Genomic DNA, 26449 nt, shown 5'->3' on the forward strand with positions numbered 1-26449 from the left:
CGAAAAGTGTAATTTTGTGCATGCAATTGATTTGAATGAAAATTTTATTATATAGAGCAAAGACATTAGTTAGATACAACAAGTTCATGATGTGGTAACCTTTATTGAACCCTAAAAATTTGATGAGAAGATGGAACTTCATCATGCATTAATGCAAATATATACGTGCTGCATATAAATGCCATAGAAAAAAAGTTACATTCTAGTTAAATCCCAATAACACCTTATTAATTGCAGTAAAAACACACTATGAGAAATAAGTAGCCTCATGAGCCACAAACTGATAAAAGAAAATACCAAAGTCAAAACTGTTCCTGGTGTAAAATAGAACTGTTCCTGGTGTAAAATAGAACGACTTGACGATACATGAGATCGCTAGTTTGTATTACGGTGTAATTACAAAGTAAATCATAAGAACAACTGATCAGATGCGAATACCAGCTCGTGAAGCTCTATTGGAAATGCTATGCCATAATCGTTGAGCAAAGACCAGTAAGCAAAAAGCGACCTAGGCTTGCTCTTTTTGTTCAACTCGGATAGAAATACCTCAATTCACTGTTTCAGAGAACTTTTCATCAGCTACTTTCGGTTTTGGATCAAAGTAAAGAAATCTTGTATCAAAATGAATCATGCAACCAATAACTCGGGATTGCCTTGAGTGTCTGAACTAATTGTACAAAAACTCTATCCTGACAGTTGTCTATTGTTCTATCAAACATATATTGGATTGAAACAGTCAATAATAATACCAAAAAAAAAATCAACATAAACCTATCTTTTCATAATCATTAGTCATGTTTAACATCCCAAATATCATTAAGTAAATATATGACCATTTTGGAAATATTAAACACAATTTTTAATTCATAATATCTTCAAATGCAAAAATAAAATAAAAAAAGGAGTAACATTTACTATTACCTCGAAGGGATTTCTCAAAGTTCTCCAATTGGGTCAGAAAACCATGATTAGGAGCTACACGTGGGCGTTTGCCCCTTACAAGTGACAATGCCTCTCGCAGAGTAATATGATTCTTCTTCATCAAATAAGCAAGAACAATAGTAACACTGCGAAGAAAGAAAACTAGTTACAAGCTAGTTGATTGCATGGCAACCATAAACATAATGTGTAAAAATGTCCAAGTTTTATAGAACTTGCACATTACACTAATAACTATTTATTAAGAGAACACTATCCTTAAAGTGCTAAAGCACCAATTGTCTACTAATGGTTGACATTGTATATTCTTTCAAGAAACACAGATATAATAACCATCCTATGTGCAATTCATAGTTGAAACACAGTTAATGAAGATAATTAATTTTGTAATTGATCATCTTGTGAGTAAATTGACAAACTGGCCTAATGCAAATTGTAGGCCTTCCAACTTGAAAGCATAATAAAGACATTGTTGGCATGACCAACAAAAAAAAAACTGTGATATATCCCAGCTAGATCTCAATCACAATCAATATGTTCCTTAATTTTGGAATATTTTTGTTTCATATTATTCAATCATTGTTTATCTAAAACATATAAAAGCTTTTGTCTATTGTGTTTGTCTCTTCAATCAAGATAAAGCGATAGATAACATACGACATGATTCATGGTTATTACCAACCATGACAAATGAAGAACACAACCTTGTCTTAATCTCATAATTGCAAGAAACTTAGCAGAAATTCTTAGTTCCACTTACTGGATCAATTTGACAATGCACATTATTTATAGGAGAGCAAAAATGATATTTCTTAATATTCATTTGATCTATTTTTCTTTAACCCCACCACACTAGCAGTGTCAAGGAGAGCTATCACAAATTCACAAGTTCTTCTAGATCAACAAAAATTATACCCAAAGCATTCTTATCTGAATTTGTTAATTACCATCTTAGTTAATAATTAACTTCTATGCAACATACCAAAGGAAACAACAAAAATGATAAGAGAAAAAAACAGAATTGAATTTCCATATAAGCTTATAATTAAATATAAACAGGACAAGAGATACTTATGCTTCTATACCACATTTCTAATGTCACAACGTATATCCTTTAATTTTCTGTTGACATGTCTGCATCTTAATGACTTGAATGTTAGTCTACAAAAATATTTATACATGTGGTGGATAAAAGAAGGGGATTCCTCTTCAAGTGTGACAATGTGACTAAAGATATAGAAGATTTGGCAAGTTTAAAAACCGCTCAATATTTTAGGTCTGGACTCATAACATCACACATCCTGACAGTTGGTAGTGGAAAGTAATATGAGAACTTAATAGATTAGATTACATTGTTAAGCAATCATATTAGGAAAGGTTAATACAAGAATCAACAAGAGGGGGGATGAGGGATTGGGCAACCTCAAGAAAATCAAAAGAATATTCCAATTGAGCTTTTATAATATAGGTAATGGTGCCTCAAAATTCTAATTTTTTTCTGGACAAACAACCATAGTCCCACCCATACTCTAGCAGAAACTTTTCCAAACATGTCTCTTGACTTCAACAATCAACGGACTAAGGCAAGGCAAATGTCTCCATAATCAAGTAGTTCATTTCAGGTATCAATCGAAAAGTAGACAAACTGATAATAATTGCATATTTTGTAGAAGGGCAGAAGAATACACTTTCACTCAATGTGATTTCACAAGACATACATGCAAATAAATTTATAAACTCTTCTCTGCAGCTCTATGCTCAAGATGAATGAAGAAAGGCAACAACCAAAGGTAACAGAATGACTATACATTGCCCTGATTTGCAGCTGATAAGGACTGGCCAGAATGACAAAATCTTCAATGACATAATCACTAGATCACAACAAAGGTCCAAACCTTTATAGTTATCTGTCTCAAGTAGTTCCATCATGTATGAGTGCAAAAGATAGGCATCTTAATGTTTCTTTTCCACTTTCCCCTCCCCCCTCTCCCCTCTCCCCTCTCCCCTCTCCCCTCTCCCCTCTCCCCTCTCCCTCTGATATGAATCCCTAATTCAGTCCACTGAGCTTAGTTTTCTTCAAAAAGTTTTAATTTACATAGCAAACTCGTGATTATTAGAAATTCCCTTCCTGTAGATCTATTAGGTACTATAAAAATAAGAATACTAATAAAAACAAAGAGTAGACTGTAATTTTAAGTGAAATTTAGTTTCCTACCAAGTAATAAAAACATGAATTATTCTATAGTCTAGTTTACTATGTAAACTATGTAACTCAATATCATTATTCTGCCTTCTCTTGGATATAAATTTCATCCCATAGATTACAAGACAATCAAAGAAAGAAACAGAGGGGGAAAAAACCTTCTAGACATCCCTGCAAAGCAATGAACCAGTACACTACCACCTGAGCTTCTGGCTTCATCAATGAAATTAAAGCATTCATCAAAATGCTTATCCAATTCCGTCCCCGGTGTGTCAAACACTGAAAATACAGAAGAATGTATAAACTAATAGAATGTTCTAATAAAAATAGTGCAATCAATGCATCTGTAAAGGAGAAATATATGCAAACATGAACATGTTAGTTTCAGGAACTTTGTTATTCTAGTTATTGACCTGATCACCTAAATATATAGATTACTGATCATTAGTAAAGCACCTTCTTTTGTTCGTCTCAAGAAGGATTGCACCTTCATACCTAGAATGGCCTACACAGCCTTTATCAGAAAGGCAGATCAGATTATGTTTGGGAAGAGATAATTAATAGTCAAAGACAAAAAAAACAGCTTTTCAAGGTAAGGTTTGTCTATGTCAATTTGGCCATGAATTTGTGTACATACATTTGCAAAGTATCAATTCAAACAAAAAATTAAGTCATATTAAGCGACAAGAAAAAATTTGATTTTTTTTTGAAGAATTATTTTCAAATAGTAAATAAAAAACAACTCTACCCACAGTGAATAAACTATTCCATGGCTGGTCCCAAGCTTGGATAAAGGAGGGTTTGCCAACCAATGCCAAACAAAGATAAATATTATGTTTGGATCCATCAAACTATTGAGCAACTCAAAAAAAAAAAAAATAGAAGAACAATCTAACAACAAAATGGGAAACCGTAAATTACCAAAAGTTGAGTCAAACCAAAGTAATATAATGATTGGTTGTTATAATGCAGGTCGGCCTTGAACCTCATCCGTCAGATAAATCAATTTGTCAAAGCACCAAATACATTCACTAAAGTATGAGTATTGGGACCTAGATTTTCCTTAATATTAATTACTTAAATTTTGGGCCATCAACAAGAAGAGAACATAAGCCAGATTGAAATTCTTTAGATAATTAATAAATAAAATATTTGAGTCAATTGTTTGAATAAATGTTTTTATAAACCTTTTGAATAGGTAGATATATGTGATAGGCTCATCAAATCATTACAGTAATCATGATTATGTGTTGTTTTCATCAAGTCACATCTGTCTCAAATACCATTTTCTAGAATATTGCAATACTCATGCTTTGGTAGTTGTTCGATTAAGATGAGAAACTGATTTGAGCATGCAAATGGTTTAGCAAGCGGCTAGAAAGGTTGACTTAGAAGGGGTGTGGTTCAACAGTCTTATGACTTGCAGAATTGTCACCATCGGATCTCAGTGCATACACTCTAATGCTCAAGTCAAATTGGATTTGAGTTGGAAGCCAAGCAAGCTTGAGAACAAGTGTTATGGATCTCCAAGATGATAGCTTTGGTTGGCAATTTAGCTGGCTTTTAATTGACCTTTGTGAAATGACCTTGGTAGTCCTCTTCCAATTGTCAACATGGCCTAGACAAGAGGTCTGCAAGTATCGCAAGGTGGAAGGATTGTGCGCATGGAGGGACTCCTCTTCAAATCGCTGAGATGGTGGGCTTCCTAGTAGCAGAAACACAGGAGTGGTGGGAGGCCGCTGCAGGCTCCCCCCTAGAGGGAATATCTAATTGGAAAGACCCTAACCCCATAAAAGGGCTCTAGTATAATGTAGAACTTGGGGAAATAGAAATAATTTTGTATTACTTCTCAATGAGAAAGATAACAGCATATATATGAATTTAAACCCCCTAAATTTAGAACTTAATGTGGGACTAAACTCACCAGACCAATAACCTTCTTAACTAATACAACAAAGATAAAACAGCTACTTTCATATTGCATACTCTTGATGGAATTTCACATAGTTCCCATAATTAGTGGAGTGGTAAGATATTAGATCAGTAAAGAGAACATCGAGAAGAAAAAAACTTCTGCTGAAAAATAAAAAGGGAATAAATTCTATGGGAAACAGTAGCAACAATGAAGGAAAGGAAAAGTAAACCATAAAAGATTAAATTGGAAAGATGGAAACATCCAAGAAAAAATTGAAGGGACGGAACACAATGAATGCCTGAAATGAAAAAAATGGCACATCAAAATCATGGCTACAAAGTTGACCTGGATGAACGCGCAAATAAAGTAGAGAATTCAAGCGAGAAGGCTCGCCAATTAATGCTAAACAGAGAATAAGTAGGAAGTTCGGAATGTCTCCAAACAACAGAGACATGCAAGATTACATTTTCAGGTCAGTACTCATATCAAAGATGACGATACGAACATAATAATCCATCAATTTTTAGTTTCCCATACAATCGATAAAGATAAATTGCACAAAGAATAAAACGAACCGTCAATCTTCTTATAGATGAATTCATCAGGGAATGCTGGATCCAGCGACTTCGCGACCGTCAATATATGAGTGATGTTCAGATTCTTCAGCGCTGGCTTATTGAGAGCAGCGCCCACCGATCCCAAGAACAGACCCTGGCACATCAGGAACCGATCTTAGACACATAATAACATATCAACTGTGGAATTCCAAGAACAGATGGTCAACTCAATAATTTTTTATTCTTATTTTTGCTCGTTTACCTCCTCGATCTTGCACGGGACGTTGTCCTCTCTTGAATATCTTGCAGCACATAGTGCCTGGACGCAGGCAAGGAGCTTGCTCCTTCGAACTTCTTCATCCTGCGACATGTTCGATCAAATGCCAGCAATCACTGCTAGAAGATAAAATAATCAATCGAGCGGAATCGAGAAAGGGACGAAGGGAGAGGGCCAAGATCTACGAAAGAGAGCGAAGGAGGAGGAGGAAGCCGAAACGGTGATGAGGATGAACAATCGAGACGAGTCAGAGTCGTCCAAGTGTGTGGTTGTCATTAAAAGTAGCAAAGAAAATTAAATTTCATTTTAAAATAATAATATAGTCGGCAGAAAATTAATAGAATAATTTAACATCCAAAATATCGTTTAAATTGCCTTTTTTTAATAAAAAAATAATTAAACAATTTTAATCATAAAGTAGCTTTATTAAAGCTGCTTGCTGTTCTAAAGTTATTAAAGACATTATTCTACGAGCTTAGCGACTTTAAAAAATATTTTAGATATTAAATTATAAATGAAATCCTATTATTTTAATAAATTTTAGAAAATCCTTTAAATATAAATGCATTGCCTTGTACTTATTTAAAATAATAATAATAATAATAACAATGACTAATTGGGCTTCCCCGGTTTCAGTCCCCGCCATAAGAGACAAAACAAGACGAAGAATTAATAGCTAATCGCCATGGCAAAACACCACGAGGAAACGAGGAGCAGCAAGGCGACAGCATCAACACTGTCCAAGGCTGCTCTGTAGTCCTTCCTCCCCCTTTTTCCTTTGCTTCAGCTCCAACCAACCTCCTTCCACTTTCATCTCCTCCGTTAACTCCCCGATTTATTTATTTATTTATTCACAAAAAGGAGCGATCTTTCCATTATCGATTTCCCCATCTAGGAATCCTGCTGTCACGGGCAGATTGCGAGCGCTGGTGGAGGTGTACCGCTCCGCCTCGTCTACTAGGGTACTCTCGCTGCTTTTCCCCCATGTCCGCTTCCAGGTGGAGGGCCGGCGATGGTGGAAGTGGCGGAGGACCGGCGGAGGAAGGTATGGAGTCACTCCGGCGGCTCGTGAGGCGAGTGAAGCCTTTCGAGCATGCTGGCCTTCTGGGTTTCCTTGTCTTAACTGCTCTATTGTTCGTTTTGCTGCTCTACTTCGCCCATATGGAATACGGCTGGGGTTGGATTAGCCGGGGCGAGGGAGGATTGCGGAGATCTGTGACGGTGGTTGGCGGCGGGGGGAGAGGGAGAAGCCTCGACGGCGGGGAATGCGATTGGTTCGAGGGGGAGTGGGTGTGGGATGAGAGGTACCCGTTGTACGGGTCCAAGGATTGTGCTTTTATGGACGTGGGGTTCCGTTGCTCGGAGAACGGAAGGTCCGATCAATTCTATACGAAGTGGCGGTGGCAGCCCGCCCGCTGCAGTCTCCCCAGGTTTTCCAACTTCTGTTTGGTTTTCCTTTTATTTTGTTCTTCTCATTCTCGTTTCAGATGTTTTACTTCGATCACACTTTATAGTGCCAATTTAGCATCTAATGCTTGCCTATTAAGATATTCTTGTGCCATACTGCTCTTTCAACCGCATTCTTTCATGGCTTTCCTTTTGATGCTACAAAGCTTAAGTGGAAAGAGAAAATTACAATCTTGAATTAAGCTTGCCCTAAATTTGTTGATCACATTGCCTATCTAATACTCAAATTTTAGAGGATATAATAATCACATGTTTCAATTTTTGAAGTTGTCCTCGGTGGATTATTCACTCGAATCATTTGGAATATCTTTACATTTATGTGTTTGAGTCACTGAGAAGGTAGAAATAGGAAGCAGCAACTCGTCTTCTTTCTTAGTAGTTACTGCCCTTTTCGGTCAGCCAATTTATGATCGTTGCATGTTAACCTGGGGTAAGTCTTAATGACAACAGGTGGTGCCTCTTGTTTGTTGACATTGGCCAGGAAACTTGAGCTGTTTTAGCCGTAGCTGGAGAGAGGAGTAAAATCTTGCTTGTTTGTGTTTGTGTTTGTGTTTGTTGACTTCAAACTTATTTAATTGTTAATAGCATTCCAATTTGCCCCTTTTATACCCACCTTTATGGTTTCCTACCACTCGTTCTTCAATGCTAACTATTCATCCTGAGCTGCAGGTATGATTTAGAGCAGGATGACTAGCTTAACAGTCAACAAAAATATCTGAAAAAACAACCTTTTAGAAGTCCTTGCTGTTGCTGTTTTCCTTTGTGCTACATGTTGTCCAAATTGAAATCAAGAAGCATCCTTGACCTCCACCTTAAAATCAGATGCATCAAAGTAATTAGCAATGAAACCCCGGAATTCTGCAACAATAGGGTAGTTGCCCACCAATTTTCTCCAATGAGATCTACCTGGGCGTTAACCATTACAAGAGACTATTTTTAATAATAGAGTATTTATTCTACTACTACAATTTTCTATAACTCATTTGTAGGTTTAATGCCAAGAAGATGCTAAAGAGGTTGAGGAACAGAAGGTTGGCTTTTGTTGGTGATTCCATTGGTAGGAACCAGTGGGAGTCCCTTCTTTGTATGCTTTCCATGGCAGTTTCCAACAAAACCTCAATTTATGAAATTAATGGTAACCCAATTACAAAGCACATGGGCTTCTTGGTGTTTAAATTTGAAGAGTACAATTGCACAGTCGAGTATTATAGGGCACCGTTTTTGGTTCCTCAGAGCCGTGCCCCACCAGGTTTACCAGAGCAAATTAAGACTACACTCAGACTAGATATCCTGGATTGGTCATCTTCCAGGTGGAAAGATGCTGATGTGCTTGTATTTAACACGGGCCACTGGTGGAATTACGAGAAGACTCTCAGAAGGTAAATATGCCATTGTGTATTTTTGCCTGCATAATCCTACCAAGCTTCTATTGTTATTAAGGTGGATTTTAGTCTACAAAGAACTATTATGGCCTTGCCTTGTTGTTCTTTCTTATCCAAGGAATTTACTGTTTTGTGTATATATTTTTTCTGTTAACTTGGAAGGAGAATGAAGCCAATTAATTTAGGTTCTTAAAGTCCAGCATTAATCAATTCATTTATTTTATTTTCTTGAAAACAAAAGGGCTGCCCCTTTTAAACTGTTTACTTGTTTAGTTGAAGGTTTTGTAGACTTGTAGTTATTTGATAATTTTTATTAAAGATCAAAATAGACTATTACCCGATTGGTGTATCATCTTTAGTCACAAGCCTGCTTTTGTTTGTTTACATGATATAAGGTCTGATTTTCACATGTACGTCTTCCCTTTTTGTACAACCTAGATTGAAATCATGAAGTATGGTTAATAGATCTGCATTAATATAGTCCTTCACTCCATAAAATATGTTTATACATCAAACTCCTCAAGCTTTAAATTTTCCACTGTAAGTAATATAAGACTAGAATTGCATCTATTAGGTCCTTCCTGCGATTGTTAAGCATGAATACTTGACTATTATTTCACTTATGTACCTAGTTTTCTTTTTTAGTGGTTGCTATTTCCAAGAAGGGAGTGATATAAAGATGGAGATGAGTGTTGATGCTGCATATCGAAGATCAATTCAGACATTGTTTGAATGGATCCATAAAGAAATAGATAGGAACAAGACTCATGTTGTTTTTCGCACTTATGCTCCTGTTCATTTCAGGTTTGTGCTGATCAACTCTTTTCTTTAAAGACTTTTTTGTCTTAGGACTAGTTCCTATCCCATCCCTCTTATGTACCTTCCCGTGAGAATTGATGAAAAACTATATTAGATTGCTGATTGATTTACACTTGTATTAACTCATTTATTATATATTTTGACATCAAGCTTGCTAACAGTAACCTAACTGTCATTTGGATTGAGCACTCAAATTGTTTTTATCAAATAACTGTATTTGTGTGGTTCATTCCTCATTGTGTAGGAAAATAGTTGAATGCTACCCTTTGAGACATTATAAATACATAAGATCACAAACATGTGGTATTGCAGTCCAGGTCAATGTAACTTCTGGATAGATGACAAGATACATACCACTATACCAGTGTGATTATGATTAATTCAATCAATATGGATAAATAGTTCTTTCCATTCTGATGGATTTCTTTGTTTGATTTCCATTTTATGTGTTGTTGCTGCTGTCGTTGTCTTATCTCTTTCGCATATATATATATATTGAGTTAATTATTTGCATAGGCTCACGTAGGTTTGAGTTGGGTTCACGTCACATAAGTTATGGGTTGATAAGTTTTCATATCTCGATAATCTTTTTCATTTCTGTTAACCACATTGCCTATGCATGTAACTGTGAATGAGATTTCCTAATGTAATTGCCATCTTTAGGTTAGGCCTTCATTGGAATTGAGATCTGTCAGTATTTGTTTTTGGCTGTAACACTTTTTTTGTTAATACAACTTGATGTTTCATGTTCACTTTTTGTTTCTTCTTGTTCACTTCTAGAAAACACTCCCAAAATTCACATGATTAAGGCTTTCCTCTCCTCTCCAGAGTAGGAACCAATCAGTTGTCATCCCAGAAGAACCTCTGGGAAGCAGCTTTTCTTTTGCAGTTAGTTTGCCATCTATGTTTTTTTGTCTTCCTATTATCAGATCAAGAGGCAAACTTAGCTTATCTTCTAAGCAAACTTCCTAATTGATTTGGAATTCAAACTGGCAACATGTAAACAGCTGATGAATATAGTGAGGACCTCATGCTATCATCTTTGTTTGGGATAGGAGCTATCAATGACGGAATCAGAATGTTTTCTCTACATCACTATGCTTCATCACTTCGCCTTGCTGGAAATGAAATTGATTGCATTGTTTTGGTATTTTGTTTCTCATTCTTTTTTGAACTATGAACTTTCACGTTTAGCAAGATAATCACCACAAAGATGCTTAATTGATGTCTTGTCTAGTTTACGCAATTGTTCACTTATTGTGGTCTATGATTGCAGGGGTGGTGACTGGAAAAATGGAGGGAATTGCCACTCAGAAACATTTCCTGATCTAGCTTCACCTATGATCCCGGAAGAAGCATGGGCACATTTATTGGAACCATTCAAAACCTTCCCACTGGAAAATCCATACACAACTCAGGATTTTGAGTTGGATCTGCTGAATGTGACCCAGATGACAGCTCGAAGAAAAGATGGTCATCTGTCTGTTTTTTATTACGGTCCCTCGGCTACTGCTCCCCGCTACAAGCAAGATTGCAGCCACTGGTGCCTACCTGGGGTTCCAGACACATGGAATGAGCTACTCTGTGCTCTCATCCTAAAACGGGATTCTTCACTCAGTCGAGATACCACTGTTTAAGCACTACTGTCTACTGCCTAACTTGCGTGGAACTCATACAGGAAAGGTTTGGCATTCCTTCTGCAGACATCGTCTTTTCCTATGACCAACTTCAGGTCCAAACACGGTTAGATCCCGCCGCATCAACTGCATAACTGATTTGCGATCCAAGAGGCTTGCGGATTAACTTGATAGAACTGCTATTGAAGCAAATTAAATGTAAATATTATAGCCTATCTTGTAAATTGGTGATATCTGTTCTGATTGTAAAGCAACAACACATTATACAGAGGTACACAATAGGAACAGAATTTTTGAAAAACTTAGGTATGATTCTGTCAACACCTTATGCTTGGAGCTTGAAAGCCCTTTTTAACTAGCTTCATTTATTTTTCTGTTTATTGTATTACATTTGAAACAGAACCTAAAACTCCAAGGTAGGATTTTGTTGTACATCATTTTCTGAATATGGATGAGTAGAGATTGTGTTTGTTCATAAGGTGCTGAAGGTGCATTACATTTATTATTATTAGTTGCAGTAAAAAATGTTCTAAATCCTTCAAAGTATTATATATATTCCTCATTCCTACTGGCGTTTTACACATCACAATTTGAGGGCCAACAACTCATTGGAGACTCCTACCATTATTCCATCAGCATGTGTATTTCTCTGATATGTGATGATGTGATAAAGGGGATTCATTAAGTGTGAGTCAAACAACAGAGGTAGCAGTCCACGGGAAGATCAACGGCAAAGGGCCGGACGTTGAGGGCTCAAGTGGATCTCTTTAGCAGTGGTCGATCGGGTATGTATTTGCTCGATCGACAAAGGGCAGGTCCAAGTGAAGCACCCGTTCAATTGAGATCATCAGACGGTCGTCACAAAGCAAAGGAGCGTGCATATGACCGGAGCATTAGTTCGATCGGGCGGAAACAAACTATTGAGACTTGTCGTCACGCGGAGGAGCAACTGAGTCCTGCCGAGCAGAGGAATACTCAGTCGAGCAGCTATCCGACTCGATCGAGTAGATGGATCACTGACACAAGACTTGGTCAACGAACGGATCGTATGACGAAAGTTTTTACTGTTTGGGCGTGGATATGCATGTCCTGTTAAGGTTTGGTGTTGCATTTTCCTGACGTGTCCTTTTATAGGACAAATTGGAAAAAATGCCCACGATTAATTGGAGAACATGCTCACATCTAGAGAAAAGTACGCACGTCGCACACCAGAATATTATATAAAGGGGGTTTATACACTGACGGAGATACGCATGATTTATTATTCATGTTTATGTCTATTGTTGCTCCACCTTTTTCCTTTTTCCGGTTTTTAACTTGAGCGTACGCTAGGAACACTTTTCCTGACTCGACACTGACGTTTCTTGTATTGCAGAGCGAAAAGGATTCTATATCCAGATTCCAATTAATGCAGTAGTTATATCCCAGCTTGCTATCTTCATAAGTTTTGGACATGGTCGATATGTTTAATGCTTCGGACTTTAGATCAAGAAAAAGAAAAAATTGAGTAGAAATCGGCGATGAATTAATCATAAGATTAATGGCATTTGATACGATGAATTAATCATCTGTTTAATTACTACAGCCATTGCCGTTTCCATCCTCGACGACCTCATTCATTCGTGGCGTCGGGCGCCGGCATCTGCTGGTCCGGCGTGGCCTTCCGGAGCGGCGGTGCAGATTGAACGCGACAGAGCTTCACCCTGTGCAGCCGGCACTTGAACGATCCAGCGTGCGTGGGCGGTGCGCACACGCACTTGGGCGCGCCCGCCGACCAGGACGACCGCGGAGCTACCTGCTGGCCCATACGGCGGTGGCTCCCCTCCTTGTAACCGCCTGCTTCTCCGGCGGCAACGAAGGTCGATGCCATGCTCTCAAATTCGTCCGCAACCAGGTTTTCTGACGACTAATTAACTACAGGCGTCAAGACAGACTGCAGTCTGGAGTTTATATAGGCATTAGGCAAATTACGAATCTCAATTCCACTGTAAAATTATGAAATAAAGGTGCCACTGCAACTTTTTGTTAAGGCCACCGAACTGATTAGTGGGTGGTGCGTCGAAAACACGCGTCGCGGCGGCAGATTTGAGATATGGCCGGTAAGTGGTAACACAAAAGCTTGGTCGGTTTGTCGCAACGCCTGGGGTCGCATGGGACGGAAGTTGCACCACATCAAACTCATCCGTCGTCATATTTGACGGAATTTGGCTGGATAGAAAGGCACAGTGATTGTACGAACTATTTATACGGCACTATGCAGTCCATAGTTTAATCCGGAATAAAATTTGACCACTAAGTACAGCCGTCAACGTAGATGGGATTCGTCGAATTGATCCGTCTCATCAAATTAATTAAATGAGTTGAGTTGAAATTTTATTAACTCAAGTCTACCGTGGGCTAACCCACATATGGGCTGATCCATGCGAATCGGCCCACGATGAACTTGTGTTAATCCATGGGTTAAGAAATATATGTTTATGAACGTGAAGAAGGACACAATATGATTTAAGATATGAAAATTTTTCTAGCTGGTTGTCGACTTTATTGATCATGAGATTGAGGTTATAGATAGTTGAATCTATTTTTATTTGAAACATTAAAATTTGCTTATGTTTGTCAACAACTATCAACTCTTGCATAACTCATAATCCATCTATCTCATCTTTCGCTACCTTGTTCTTCCTAATTATCTCTCGCAAACCATAAATCTCTTCTTCAAACAATGTTTTATGTGAATTTATCTCAAGCTATAATTTTTCATTCTCCTTTTAAAGATTGCATATTAAGCTATAGAAGTTTGCCGAAGATATGAAAGTTTTTTTAATTTTTTAAAAAAATTTATGAGTCCGCGGGTTGGTCCGTCAAACCCGCAATCCGCCTTCGAATGAGTTGAGTTGGAGATTTCTCAACCCGTCAAGTTGAGCGATCGGCCCGCCTCACCCCACTAAATAGTTGGCCCACCACAGGCTGACCCATCCCACCGGGTTGATCTGTTTGACAGCTCTAACCACGAGTTTGTTGATTCAAGCTGAATCGAATTATAATTCAGTTCAAATTATTTAAACCTCGTAAATAATTAAATAAAATATTATAAATTTAAATTTGACTTAAAAATTATCAAATATGTTTTTTAGCCCATTTGAAAAGCCCACGAATCGTCCATTGGATTGCAGTCCTAACTGCAAGAAGAGCTGCCGTAGTTGGGTCCGTACACCTGTTGGTGTAATTTAAACAGGTCGGATGTAATGGGCTGGGCCCAATTCGTCGCTTCATTATCACGAGATACAGCCCGACCCATTGCAGTCCAAGTCAAAACGGCGCCGTAAACCCCTCCAGTCTCGGAGCCCTATCGCGACGAGCGATGAAAAACGACGCCGCTACGGAGAATGACCACGTCCGTCTACGCGATGGGAGCGACAGCACCGGAGACGGCGTAAGGAGGAAGAAGAGGAAGGAGGGGAAGAAGGGGAAGGGGGAGGAGAAGAGGAAGAAGAGGAAAGAGAAGAAACCGACCGTCAGCATCGCTGTCGCAGGGTCTATTATAGACAACGCGCAGTCTCTCGAATTGGCGACACTTGTATGTTTAGTTGTCTAGCTGAATTTTGTGTATGATTTCTTCCTGGAGACCCTTCCATGACAATCCTCCTCCTTTTCTCACTTCTCTCATTTGTAGCTGGCTGGTCAGGTCGCTCGTGCTGCCACCATCTTCCGGATTGATGAGGTTGGTGCTGCTCTTTCGAATAATGTCTCTTCTTCAATTCTATGAATCCCGCAAAGCTTGCATTTTTAATTTAGTAGCAATTCCAAACTACCATCCTCTCATGGATGTTAGTGTGGCTCGCTTTTGTAGTAGGAATCTCTGTTCCACTCCACTAAGTTTATTAAAAGAGAGATTGGTAATCCTCCGGATTTTATAAAACTTGAACTTCAGCATTAACGAAATACTCTTTTTGATATTATTCGGATTTTTGCATCCGCTAACTACTCTTTCCTGAAGTAGCACTCTTTGTTTTAAGCAGGTTGTGGTGTTTGGTAACAAGGCATCAGCAGATGACGATTCTATACACCCTGTTAACAATGAGGAAAGCCAAAGTGGTGCTTTGTTTCTTGTGAGGATACTACAGTATTTGGAAACACCACAATATTTGAGGCGGCGTCTCTTCCCAATGCATAAGAGCTTAAAATTTGTTGTGAGTGCATATTTCTCCTTGTGTAGATATTGCTGATGCCCAAGATTCTTCATTTCACAATTTGAAGTTCTTGGGGCCTAGCCTTAATACTTCTTCTATACTTTGGTTTAGGGATTGCTTCCTCCGCTAGATGCTCCTCATCACCTCCGGAAACACGAGTGGTGTCCTTTTCGAGAAGGTGAGTTTTTTCCTCCTTGATTGTAAAATCGATGTGGATAACCATTGACCCATGTAACTCCTAACTATTATGAGTTAGTGTGGTTGGGTTTGATTGAGCCTGGTGATGCCAAAATGATATTTGCATGGTTTGCTTTTTTTTTTCAAGCTGCACTCAATAATCTTGCTTGCTAGGGAATTGGTGTAATTGGAATCTATCGCTTATCCTCATTTGAGTTTTAGTTGTGCTTCTTACTTACGATACCTTTTTGACGTGTATGAAATTTTTTAACATGCTCTGTATGAATTTCAATATGATAGAACTTGTAGATAATTAAAAATCTATGATTACCCCTACTAGTTGCCATCCAACACCAGTTAAATTTGCCATTATTGCACACTAGTTTTATATTGTTTTTGTGCACCCTCAAATAGAGTTGCAAATGAGCCAAGCTGAACCAAACTTTGTGTTGTTAAGATTGTTTGGAAAGGTAATCAAGCCATACATAAAATGAACTAAGCTGTTGAAGTTTGTTTTTTTAGGCTGAACTTGGTTCGAGTTTGACTTTATCTTGATTCGTTTTGATGCTATCGAACTCTTATTCGAGCTTGAACTCTTGTTTACATTATTTGTTTTGAGAGCTTCTTTCTTTATTTATAGGATTATCTATCAATTTGATGTGGTTTGTCCATGGACATCATTCATGAACAAAATTTACAATCTTTGTTCATAAACACTAACGAGTTGAACGCATATGTGTGCTGGATTTGCTTGTTTATTTTATTTAATTTGTGTGTTAAACAATCTCTGTTCATAAACACTAAAGAGGTTTATCCATGGCATGCATCGTGTGTTGTGTGTCTTGTGTGTGTGCATGGGTGGGTGCGAATGTCCGGGGGGTGAGTGCATGCGCATGTACTATCCATGGTTATTATTTCATTTTTTTTCCTTTCTTGTCTCCATGGTAATGTAATTTCTTTGTATGCTATTGGGTTGTTGTCATGACTCAAGATGATTGAGTGTTTTTGTTGGAGTGGCTGTAAAATTCATCATAAATTTGTTCCCCTCTGTTTCTTATAATTTACATGGTGCAAATGTTCACATCAGTCTCTTATTTTATAAGTAATAACATGAAGTCTACTATAGAATGTTTTATCCTTTTTCTCTCCTAAGAGTTTGGCTAGTTGGGTCACTTGCAAGTGCATATATGGTCAAAGCATATCACAGCAATTGCAGAACAGTGTAATCAAAATATTTAATCTCAATCAAAATAATGTTACTTATTAGAGAATTTTCATGATTAACAAATCCTCAGTACCAGGTGACCAAAAAAAATTGAGATTTTACATAATTATCAAAATGAAAGAGTATCTTAAGTTTCTAATGTTGATCTGTATTTTTTCGAATAAAAAAATAACTATTCCTTTATGCTTATAATACCTTTTTGTTAATCAAGAATATTTTATTGATTCTTTATAAACTAAACATGCAGTAAACTTCTTCATATCTCATTTATTTCAGGAGATGTGAAGTTGTTATGAATTGATAAACTACCTTGATTTGAGTAATTCAATTGAAGATTAAATCAATATGCAATTAAAATATGCATATGCAGCTTTATGACATTTATGTGTGGCCGGTATTGTATTTCCATATGTGGCCACACTAAACAGTTCTCAAAACACTACTTTGTCCTGACCTCACCAGTCAATCCGCACTATATAAAAATCATATGTTCTTAAAATATCTGGTTTTTTATAGTTCAGTTTTTATTCCCTTAGGATTAATCACATGATATTTATTTAGGTCTGCCTTAAATTCAAAAGGAACAACTACTCGAGCAATATCTTAGTCTTACCTAATGCCAGTAAGGATTTAGGAACAAATGGTTATGGAGTGTATATCCTTAATAAAGTCTCCATATTAGCTCTATTTGGATGGTTCAATATACAAGGTCCACTATATTGGTCTGCTAGATAATAGAGCTGTGAAGGTGGAAATAAAATCTAAAGAGCACACCTCTGAAGTTTTTTATTTTTCATTTGTGCTGTGAGACCTCATTGAATATGTATGCACTTACTTGATGCTTAGAATTTCTATGTATGTATGAACTAAGATTGTGACTTATAACCTAAACAGAGTTGCTCAACCTAATGCAGGTGTCACATTGGATGCTAATCCTTCAAATTCAGAGGGCACCTCTGTAGATGTGGGGTTAAATAAGGTTCACTCTCCAAATAGAAAATTTCCTTGGAACTTTCCCTGCTTCATGAACCCTTAACATGCTCCTATTTTCGCAGATGTTTACCCCTTTAGCTTACATTACATTTGTTGCGAACTACATAAGTTTTTTCTTCAATGTTCAAGAGTGCAAAGTATTCCTTTTACTTTGTCCTGTCCAGTCATATGGATCTGCAAAGCCGTTGATTGTGTTCGTTCATATCAAACTGTTATGAGGACACAGTCTTTCAATTCTTACCTGCAGGTTATGCTACTCTAATGGTTCTTGATGTGTCATCGAAGTATATTAGTAATTCTATTAACAGAAAACATCGAAGGGGAGCCTTAGCGCAATGATAAAGTTGTTGCTTTGTGACCAAAAGGTCACAGGTTCGAATCCTAGAAACAACCTCTTGCAAAAAGCAGGGTAAGGCTGCGTACAATGGATCCTTCCCCGGGACCCTGCATAGCGGGAGCTTCGTGCACCGAGCTGCTCTTTTTTTTTTTTATTAACAGAAAACATCGACTATTTACTTGGAAGTATTGGGACGTCATCATGATTGTAATGTACTGCACTTGAGATTATCTTCCTTTATGGGATAGTCAATGCACTTGTAAACCAGTATACTTTTTATGCATCTTTTCCTGAATTTGATATGGATAAAAACCATGCCAAAGGCTAAATTATCTGAATGACTATCATATTAGTTTGAAATGAATCTAATCATATTTTTGGAGTCTGCTTTGTCTTGCTTTTAGTTTAATGCAAGTGAAGACTTGCATTTGAATCAATAAGATAGCAAGCTATCTTAGACTGATTGACAACATAGATTTTAAGATGCTATGGTCCTTTTGTAACAAAAGGTGATTTCGCTCATCTAGACGCCCTACGCGGCTCGCTTCTTATGTGAAGGAAGGTAAATCACGGAGTCAACTTATAGCTGACCGCCAAGTGGCTAGGGGATGAGAGGAGTTTTTTTTCCGAGGGCATGTACCTGCCCTGCCCCATCGTAGCAAATTTGCCACCCTCAAGCCAACTGGACACCCCCGTGGGGACAAGATGCTATGGTCCATGAACATAGATAAGATCATTGGATGCATTATAAATAGCCATATTATTATTTTGAATCATCACGAGGAAAAATTTCACTTGTTAGGCACCCATTTCGTGTGTGATTGTACTGATTAAGCACAATAGGATGTATTGCCAAATTTTGTGGAAATAGCTAGAGTTCCTCTAAGTTGTTTGGTTTCTTCTAAGAAATAGAGAAAAAGCTCAATTACTCTTCCATATGAATTACTCATTATTCAATGAATGTGATGATTGACTCAAGGAATGCCTTTGCAGACTATCTTGGTTGAGGGAGTTTTAGAACCTGGAAAACGTGTCACTGTAGCAATGGGAGAAAATCGTAGCACTGAACTAGGTAATATGAATGTTTCATTTTCTTTCTCTAGTCTAATTATATGTATATGTTGGCTGGATAGGAACTGTTTTTTTTTCCTGAATAATATTTAAATGCTTTCTATTCATTTTTTTCTTCACTTCAATAATTTGTCATGTAATCTCATTTTCTTGGTTTGCAAGTTGCTGGAGGTGTCCTGCAGTAACAAATCCATAAGTCTTGGCAAAAGTTTTGAATGGGCTAAGCTCATTTTCTTATGAATTAGAAAACAAACTCTTTGTGTGAGATGCTTTCTGGCATCATTCTCAGATGTCTGAATAATGATGAACAGGGGTTGCTACCAAGCTTAATTCGTGTTTTTCTTCTTTTGGAGTAAGCTGAGCTTGACATTTGAACAAGAACTGATTATCTATTTTTGGTTGTGCATTTAATGATTGTCCCAATTGTCTGAGGCACCATGATTGCATGTTTGTTTCATTGTGCAAAGATGCACTGTTGGTAATGTTATTTGGTATTTTGTTTCTTTGTTTCAAGTGCTGCCCTAATTTGCAGTAGTGAAGTTTTTAGGCTAATATCTGATTGTTAGACCAATTATATCTGTCTAGATGGCTTTAAGAAAGTTGTTTCCTCCAGTCAAAGGGACCAAATAGGTATTTATTGGGGGTACAAAGTTCGATATGCTTCAAACCTCAGTAACGTCTTCAAAAATTGCTCCTACAAGGTATGTGACATGTCCCTTGCTTCTGATTTCGATGAGAACCATGCTTGCATGAGAATATATTTTCTAATTTGTAGCATGGATATGATCACATTATTGGAACTTCAGAGCATGGTCTTGTGGTTAATTCGTCAGAGCTTGAAATTCCTTCATTTAGGTAACATTTGTATTGATGTACTTCAGTAGCTTTTCTCATTATCTGACGGTTTATTGTGAAGTTCAAAATTTCATCATGTTGACTTGCTTGAAAAACATTCAAAACACGTTCTTAAATTATTTCTTTCTTTAACATTTATAGTTGTTATGTTAATGTCTGCAGCCTGCATTGCTCTCTGCATTGTTATATTTGTCTAAGATATATTAACTTGCGTAGACTAATATTTGTGGGATACCATATCGTGCTTATGAAAGAACCTTTCCACTCGAATGAAGCTATATCTAAATTTTAAAGGTTAATCATGATTGTTTAGAATCATTTCTGCTATTTTAAGATATATTTCTTGCCCTGTCTCCTTATCATGGCGTATCTAGCAGAGATAAAACGCTATGCATCTTGTCACAGACTTCTTAACTTCTATTTTCTGGAGATTTTCCATTGTTGTTATGTTTGTCTAGATTAAGGAGCAGGCTGTTTAGTACATGTGTAATGGCATATTAGCTGTCATTTACATTGTTATACCTGTACTGTCTGAAATCTGGAAATATGAAAAAGATGACTTTAAACCAAGTGTGTTTCTTAGGTCAACCTAAATATAAACAGTGATAGAGGTACGAGAACTGGATCATGTTCAGTGGTGTCTGATATTGAGAGAACTACTAAAATCCTCATCTCCTACAGATAGACAGGATTAAATTTCTTACCATTCTCACCAATTGTGACGAATACATGATACAAGCTTGCTGTAGAGAGAATTGAAAGTACTCACTGAGCTCGATTGTGCCTTCATTGTTCTGGAGGGATTCATATAGTTATATCCCTCTTTATGCTCAGGTTCTTCCCGTGTATAAATCAGTAACTAACCGAAGATGGTTAAGTATGCCTGTAATTAACTTCTATTATTTTGTCTTCTATATTCTCTGCTGTAGAAGAACTTCTGCAGCTCTATCAAATAAATATATTAAAAAACAATCTATGCAGGATTGGTGTTATAAGTTCTCTGATCGTTAACAATTATTTAAATTGCATTTTGATAAATAATCAATGTTAGATAATTGATTTAATAATGACCTCACATGCGTCCATGTATATGCTTGCATTCCACTAATGCCCTATGCAAGAATAGGATCGAATACACATGCTTTTTAAATCCTGGATGATTCCTATATCAACAAAGTTTGATGGTGAATCTTTAATTCATTATATTTTGAACAGAGAAAAATATTGTATTGCTGGTTCCAACTGCTTTCAATTGCTTGCATCACCAGTCTCTCTACAGCTTCATTTGTATTTCATCAATTTCTCCTCACTAAATAATCAGTGATTTTTTAACAGGCACTTTCTGATTGTGTTTGGTGGACTTGCTGGTTTGGAAGAGAGTATAAAAGAAGATGATAGTTTGAAGGTATGGATAACCAAACTGTGCATATGACCAAAATATCTTGTCTAGAATCTCTATTTGCTGATATAAAACAGAGTAAAGAGGACGATATCAATTGAAAGAATAGGTAGAAACTAAACGGGTCAATGAAAACTTCCAAACCACTAAGATCACTTTTTATTTACTTATTTATTTTTGCAACCATCCAATTGTGATTTACCATGCATTTGTTTGTTTGGGTTCATTATGTGAGCTTGGAAGGTGCAGTTTACTCGTATAGCAGTATAGGCAGTTTTGCAACTTTTTTGGTCTGTAGGCTTGCACCACATGGTCAAATTATGGTAAATTTTGAGAAAAATATAAGGGTTTGCTAGTTTCTTCAGCAGTAGAACTCAATATCTACAAAAAATGACTTGTTAATATGACATTTCATGGATACATTGATGGTGCATTTGATATGTGGAGTGGAATTGATAAAAAAATGTAGTTATTCCTAGAAGATGGTCAAGATGCTTTGAATAAAATTGACAAGGAATGAAATAATTATTCCTAGAGAATGGAATAGATAAGGAAGGAAGAAACTGCATGATTTTCTTAGACTACTAAAATATTGATAAATAAATATTTCATTTGCCATGTTCTGTTTACTTGGCTGTTTGATCTTCTCAGCCTGGGGATCAGTCTATTCAGTTGGCTTGGTTCCTCCAGCCGGCCCAATCCACCTGGCTTGCTAGACTTACTTGGCCAGACTGATAGACCTCGCCAACTTGTTCGATTCCTTTTGATTGTTCAAATCTGCTAGGCTCGTTCAGCTAGTCTAGTCCTGATTCATCCAGCCCACCTAGTTGGCTGGCCAGCCTGCCCCATTCATGCTACTCAATTTGTCTAGTTCGCTTGGCCCTTTCACTCCCAGCCAGTTCTACCTGCCTAATCTATCTAGCTTGTCCAATTAACTCATTCTTCATAGCTTGCACCTTGGAATGTTGAAGAAATGAGGGAACAGGTCTACTGAAATTGATATCTACACACCATAAATGTGTATATTATGCACCTGCACTTATGTAGTTTCTTAATTTTTCATGGTGATTGTGATAAGAAAGTTGAATGATGGTTCTCTTATCTTTGATGATTTGCCAGGGAAAAGATGTGCATGATGTATTTAATTCTTATTTGAATACATGCCCTCTTCAAGGAAGCAGAACCATAAGGACTGAGGTATCAACCTAACCAGAAGATTCCTGATCCCCTAGCATCATTAAAAAAAAAAAAAAAAACCTTCTTTGCATCCTGCTGTGTTTCGTTTTCAGGAGGCCATCTTCATCTCCCTACAGTTCTTCCAAGATCCAATAAAGCGAGCACAGCAGCAATGCAATGGAAAGTAGTTCTCACGAAGCTATTTCAACTTGGTCGAAAATACATACCATTCGACTTGGAAATTGTTTGGGGAGTTGGATTTTGAAGTTCCAAAGCTCTTCGGAGAAGGTTTGAGGTGAATGAATATTCGGCAGATATTTTTCTCGCCACAAACTATGGTGCCTGATGGAACTCATGAAACAGCAGAAAATGCATTTTGGGGGAATCAAAATCATTCGTCCCGGGAAAAAGGAATCAGACTTGCCATGAGTTGGATGCTTGTGATGCCAATTTAAGTACATGAATTATCCTTGTAGAGTTTTGTTACTTGGAACTCACTAGTCATGTGTCGCAATCATGCATTAGCCATGTTTTCTTTTACCTTTCTATGAGCACACACATTAATATGCAAGACCCAAATGACTACTCCAGGAACAAATTAACCACTTCAATTATTCCAACATATAACCTTGCAAGATCATGGCAATGCACAAGAATCACACATTGTAATCAATCACATTATTCATCTTGTTTGTTTCATGAAATTCGTTTGCAGTATCATGGAAGAGGAGAGCTGAGGCCTTCCTGCAGAGCCATGGGATGCTGCGGCTGGTACCTCGATGACACTGAACTCAGCCTCTTCCTGAAGGAAGGTTTCTTCGTCACTCGCTTCGCACTAGCTCTCGCATACAACATCTGCACATACGGCGATGCCTTCTCTCTCAGCTTCAGAATGAGAAAGAAGACGACTCTGTATGAAATGAGCAGCACAAACAGAGCCATCAAATCTAGCCACTTTGACCGGTTCAAGCTGCTGACGCCCATTATGTGTTCGATTATATACTCGCCACTCAGTTTGGGGGCTCCAGGTACCAGCGGGTCAAACTCACGTCCTATGAAGTCATTCTTGAGGTTTCCCTACACACAGAAGCTCACCATGTCAAAATATTTCAACATGCCTGCCTCCATAGCACAATGACTGGTCTCTCACCTGCAATGCCCATGAGCCGTAGCTGAGAAGAGAAACTGGATATCGCCAAAAGATCTTGGGAAGTTCCGGCAGTAACCGAAAGAAACCGGCTGTCATCATCATAATTCCCTGAAATTTAGAACACAATCGAGTGTCACACACTGCCTAAACATACATGATCGATCCTAAAAAGGGTTGCTTACAATGAGGCCAGCTCCAGTTATGATCCCCATCAAATAATTAGGCACGAGAGACGCCACAATCATCATCAGGCTCTCTATGTCAGCAATGCCGCCGTAGAGACTGATGGTATAGTAAGCAAAGTGAGAGAAGCCCTTTCTAAACTTCACCATGTAGAAGGTTATTGAGCCACTGGCGAGAGCTATGGCAACCAAGAAAGGTGCCGAAGACAGGAAGTTAGACAGTATGAATACTGCAACTCCGTAATGGCCGTTTCGCCTTTCGTGCTCGAAGACCTTCATCTCTTCAATGAAGGATGGGAAGCCACCAATGGACATGAACGTGAGGAAGCCCGAGACGAAGCCCCCACAGGAGGCTCTTGCTAGTATGGCTCTGTAGCTTGTGCCGACATCGAAGAAAATGGTGCCCACACACACAGAGACCACCATGTAAATGATGATTCTTAACCAATAGTAACCAATGTCCCTAGTCATGTTCACAGAGGATCTCTTTGTGAGAATTGTGAGCTGTTTCCACCAATTGGCCTGGCTGCCTTTGTCAGATTGAACACTGAGCCCTCCCTTAAACCAAAAGAAAGAGATTACTATTGCCAAGAGGTGAATTTGAGTTGTAAATAAGGAGCTTACTATCTTGCATATCTCTTGAATCTGCCTTTGGGTGTGCCTGGCATACTCTGAGCTCCTGTATTCATCAATGAGAATTACTTTAACCTGTGCAGTAGCTAATGTTGACAATGGATCTGAAGGTGATTCTGTCTCCTTAATGAAGAAAAGAACACCATAAGATCAATATGCAGGACAGAAAGTGTGGAAGCAGTGTTATCGAGATCAATATGCATACCTCATGTATCCTCATTGAGCCTCTAATGGTGGCATTTACGCGATCAAAATCAGAGTTTATACATCTGAGGAAGTGGTCTGAAGGGTTTCTTCTTCTTGGGCAGGGAAATCCGACATCTGCAAAAAACTACAGCACCAAATCAGAGCTTAGATGTTTCTCCGATCATCCCCTCTCCTTGAACGACGATATTCGTTAAAAGTGTTACCTGGGTGGCCAACTTGGCATCTCCGAAGAAGACGGCCTCTCCGCCGGACAAGAGGCAGAGGTCATCGAGGAGGCCGAAGACCTCGCTGCTGGGCTGGTGGATGGAGGAGACGATGGTCTTGTTGCCGTCCACCGCGATGTGCTTCAGCGTCTGCACCACGAAGAAGGCGGCGGCGCTGTCGAGCCCGGTGGTGGGCTCGTCGAGGAAGAGCAGCCGCGGCCGCGTCAGGATCTCCAGCGCGATGCTCAGTCGCTTCTTCTCCCCGCCGCTGATCCCCCTCATGTGCCAGTTCCCGATCACCCGGTCCGCGCACTCCTGCAGCCCCATCTCGAGGATCGTCGCCTCCACCACCTCCGCCACCGCTGCCACCTCCGCCTTCCTCCTGCCGGCAGCCGGCAGCCGCAGGTGGGCCGAGTAGGTGATGGTTTCCCGCACGGTGAGTGTCCCCAGGAACACGTTCTCTTGCCTCACATATGCCTGTGCCGATCAGTAACAACTCTGTTCTCAACCAGTGGACAAATTTATTTCTAAATCGTACGTAAAATTTATAAACCGCACAACTTACTCACCACAGCTCCATAATCCAGCCTTCTCTTCCTTCCGTTAAGCAGCACGCTGCCATGTAAAACGACATTGTTTCCGAGCCTCCCTGACGCCCAAACCGACCGACAGAAAAACTCAGCAATCGCACCAAAATCAGAGATCTCGATCGGCCAAGAATTAAATCGGTTGAGCACCTGACCTGCTAAGGAATCAAGAAGCGTCGACTTGCCGGAGCCGGAAGGGCCCATGATGGCCAGAATCCGGCCGGGCACCGCGTAGCCGCTCAAGTCCTGTATCAGCTTCTTCGGCGGCCGGCCGCTGCCGTAGTTGGGCAGCGCCGCAGTCAGGTCCTCCCACACTAGGTAGGCCGCCTCTGCCGCGGCGGGTTGCGGCGGCCGTGGAACCTCCCGCGGCGTGGCGCGCACTTCTATCTCCATCAATGATTATCTCCTCCCGCTGCCACCGGAACGAGCTGAGCGTGCTCTGCTCTACAAATATTGACTTCAATCAGCACAGCCCGGTGTCGCGGTGCGTGGGCGATGGAAGCGTGAGGTGGAGACGCGCGAGGGAATTGAGCTTGTGGCGGCAGCGTCGCCATCAATGAGCGCCGGAATAGGTTGTTGGGCGCTACTTATTGTCGTCGAATATTTCTCCACCCGGACAAACATTTAACACTGCTCCCAGTCAGTAATCCATTATCGACTACATTTATCCAGAGTCTAATTGACTAAACCTCAATTGACTCAATTCAACTCCAATAAGTCAGAAGTTGTTCAAACTTTTTTTTTTTTTTTTTTTTTTTTTTGCTTTTTACCCTCTTTTGAATACTACCTTGCTAGGATAAACAGGGGTACATGGGAAGCAAAAAGAAAACAGATACATTCACGGCTAGTATTTGCTCCCCAAGTGCTC

General features: G+C 38.8%; 4 protein-coding genes across 5 annotated transcripts; 2 read left to right on the top strand and 2 right to left on the bottom strand.

Annotated features, from left to right (window-relative positions):
• Positions 1 to 252: 252 nt before the first annotated feature.
• Positions 253 to 6148, bottom strand: LOC121974305 (dual specificity protein phosphatase 1-like). Its single transcript, XM_042525297.1, has 5 exons — positions 5877 to 6148; positions 5633 to 5768; positions 3301 to 3421; positions 922 to 1067; positions 253 to 555 (listed from the first exon to the last, which is right to left on the bottom strand). The coding sequence occupies exons 1-5, from the start codon at positions 5982 to 5984 to the stop codon at positions 548 to 550; spliced, it is 519 nt and encodes a 172-aa protein (XP_042381231.1). The 5' UTR covers positions 5985 to 6148; the 3' UTR covers positions 253 to 547.
• Positions 6149 to 6554: 406 nt separating this feature from the next.
• On the top strand, positions 6555 to 11674 carry LOC121974304 (protein trichome birefringence-like 10). The gene is made up of 4 exons (XM_042525296.1): positions 6555 to 7321; positions 8348 to 8737; positions 9386 to 9544; positions 10836 to 11674. The coding sequence occupies exons 1-4, from the start codon at positions 6876 to 6878 to the stop codon at positions 11194 to 11196; spliced, it is 1356 nt and encodes a 451-aa protein (XP_042381230.1). The 5' UTR covers positions 6555 to 6875; the 3' UTR covers positions 11197 to 11674.
• Positions 11675 to 14508: 2834 nt separating this feature from the next.
• LOC121974307 (putative methyltransferase C9orf114 homolog) lies at positions 14509 to 23190 on the top strand. 2 transcript variants are annotated; one of them, XM_042525299.1, is made up of 11 exons: positions 14509 to 14773; positions 14870 to 14917; positions 15213 to 15386; positions 15498 to 15564; positions 17703 to 17767; positions 19112 to 19190; positions 19775 to 19890; positions 19965 to 20044; positions 21380 to 21449; positions 22563 to 22640; positions 22733 to 23190. In XM_042525299.1, the coding sequence occupies exons 1-11, from the start codon at positions 14558 to 14560 to the stop codon at positions 22805 to 22807; spliced, it is 1068 nt and encodes a 355-aa protein (XP_042381233.1). In that variant the 5' UTR covers positions 14509 to 14557; the 3' UTR covers positions 22808 to 23190. The 2 variants fall into 2 exon arrangements, with proteins under 2 accessions (XP_042381233.1, XP_042381234.1); XM_042525300.1 differs by having other exon boundaries at positions 14510 to 14773; positions 15216 to 15386.
• On the bottom strand, positions 23186 to 26203 carry LOC121974306 (ABC transporter G family member 12-like). The gene is made up of 8 exons (XM_042525298.1): positions 25737 to 26203; positions 25564 to 25643; positions 24995 to 25471; positions 24790 to 24915; positions 24576 to 24707; positions 23952 to 24509; positions 23770 to 23877; positions 23186 to 23696 (listed from the first exon to the last, which is right to left on the bottom strand). Exons 1-8 carry the CDS (start codon positions 25972 to 25974, stop codon positions 23337 to 23339), a joined length of 2079 nt encoding a protein of 692 aa, XP_042381232.1. The 5' UTR covers positions 25975 to 26203; the 3' UTR covers positions 23186 to 23336.
• Positions 26204 to 26449: the final 246 nt, after the last annotated feature.

The sequence above is a fragment of the Zingiber officinale genome, chromosome 4B (assembly GCF_018446385.1).
Source record: "Zingiber officinale cultivar Zhangliang chromosome 4B, Zo_v1.1, whole genome shotgun sequence".
Taxonomy (NCBI): Eukaryota; Viridiplantae; Streptophyta; class Magnoliopsida; order Zingiberales; family Zingiberaceae; genus Zingiber; species Zingiber officinale.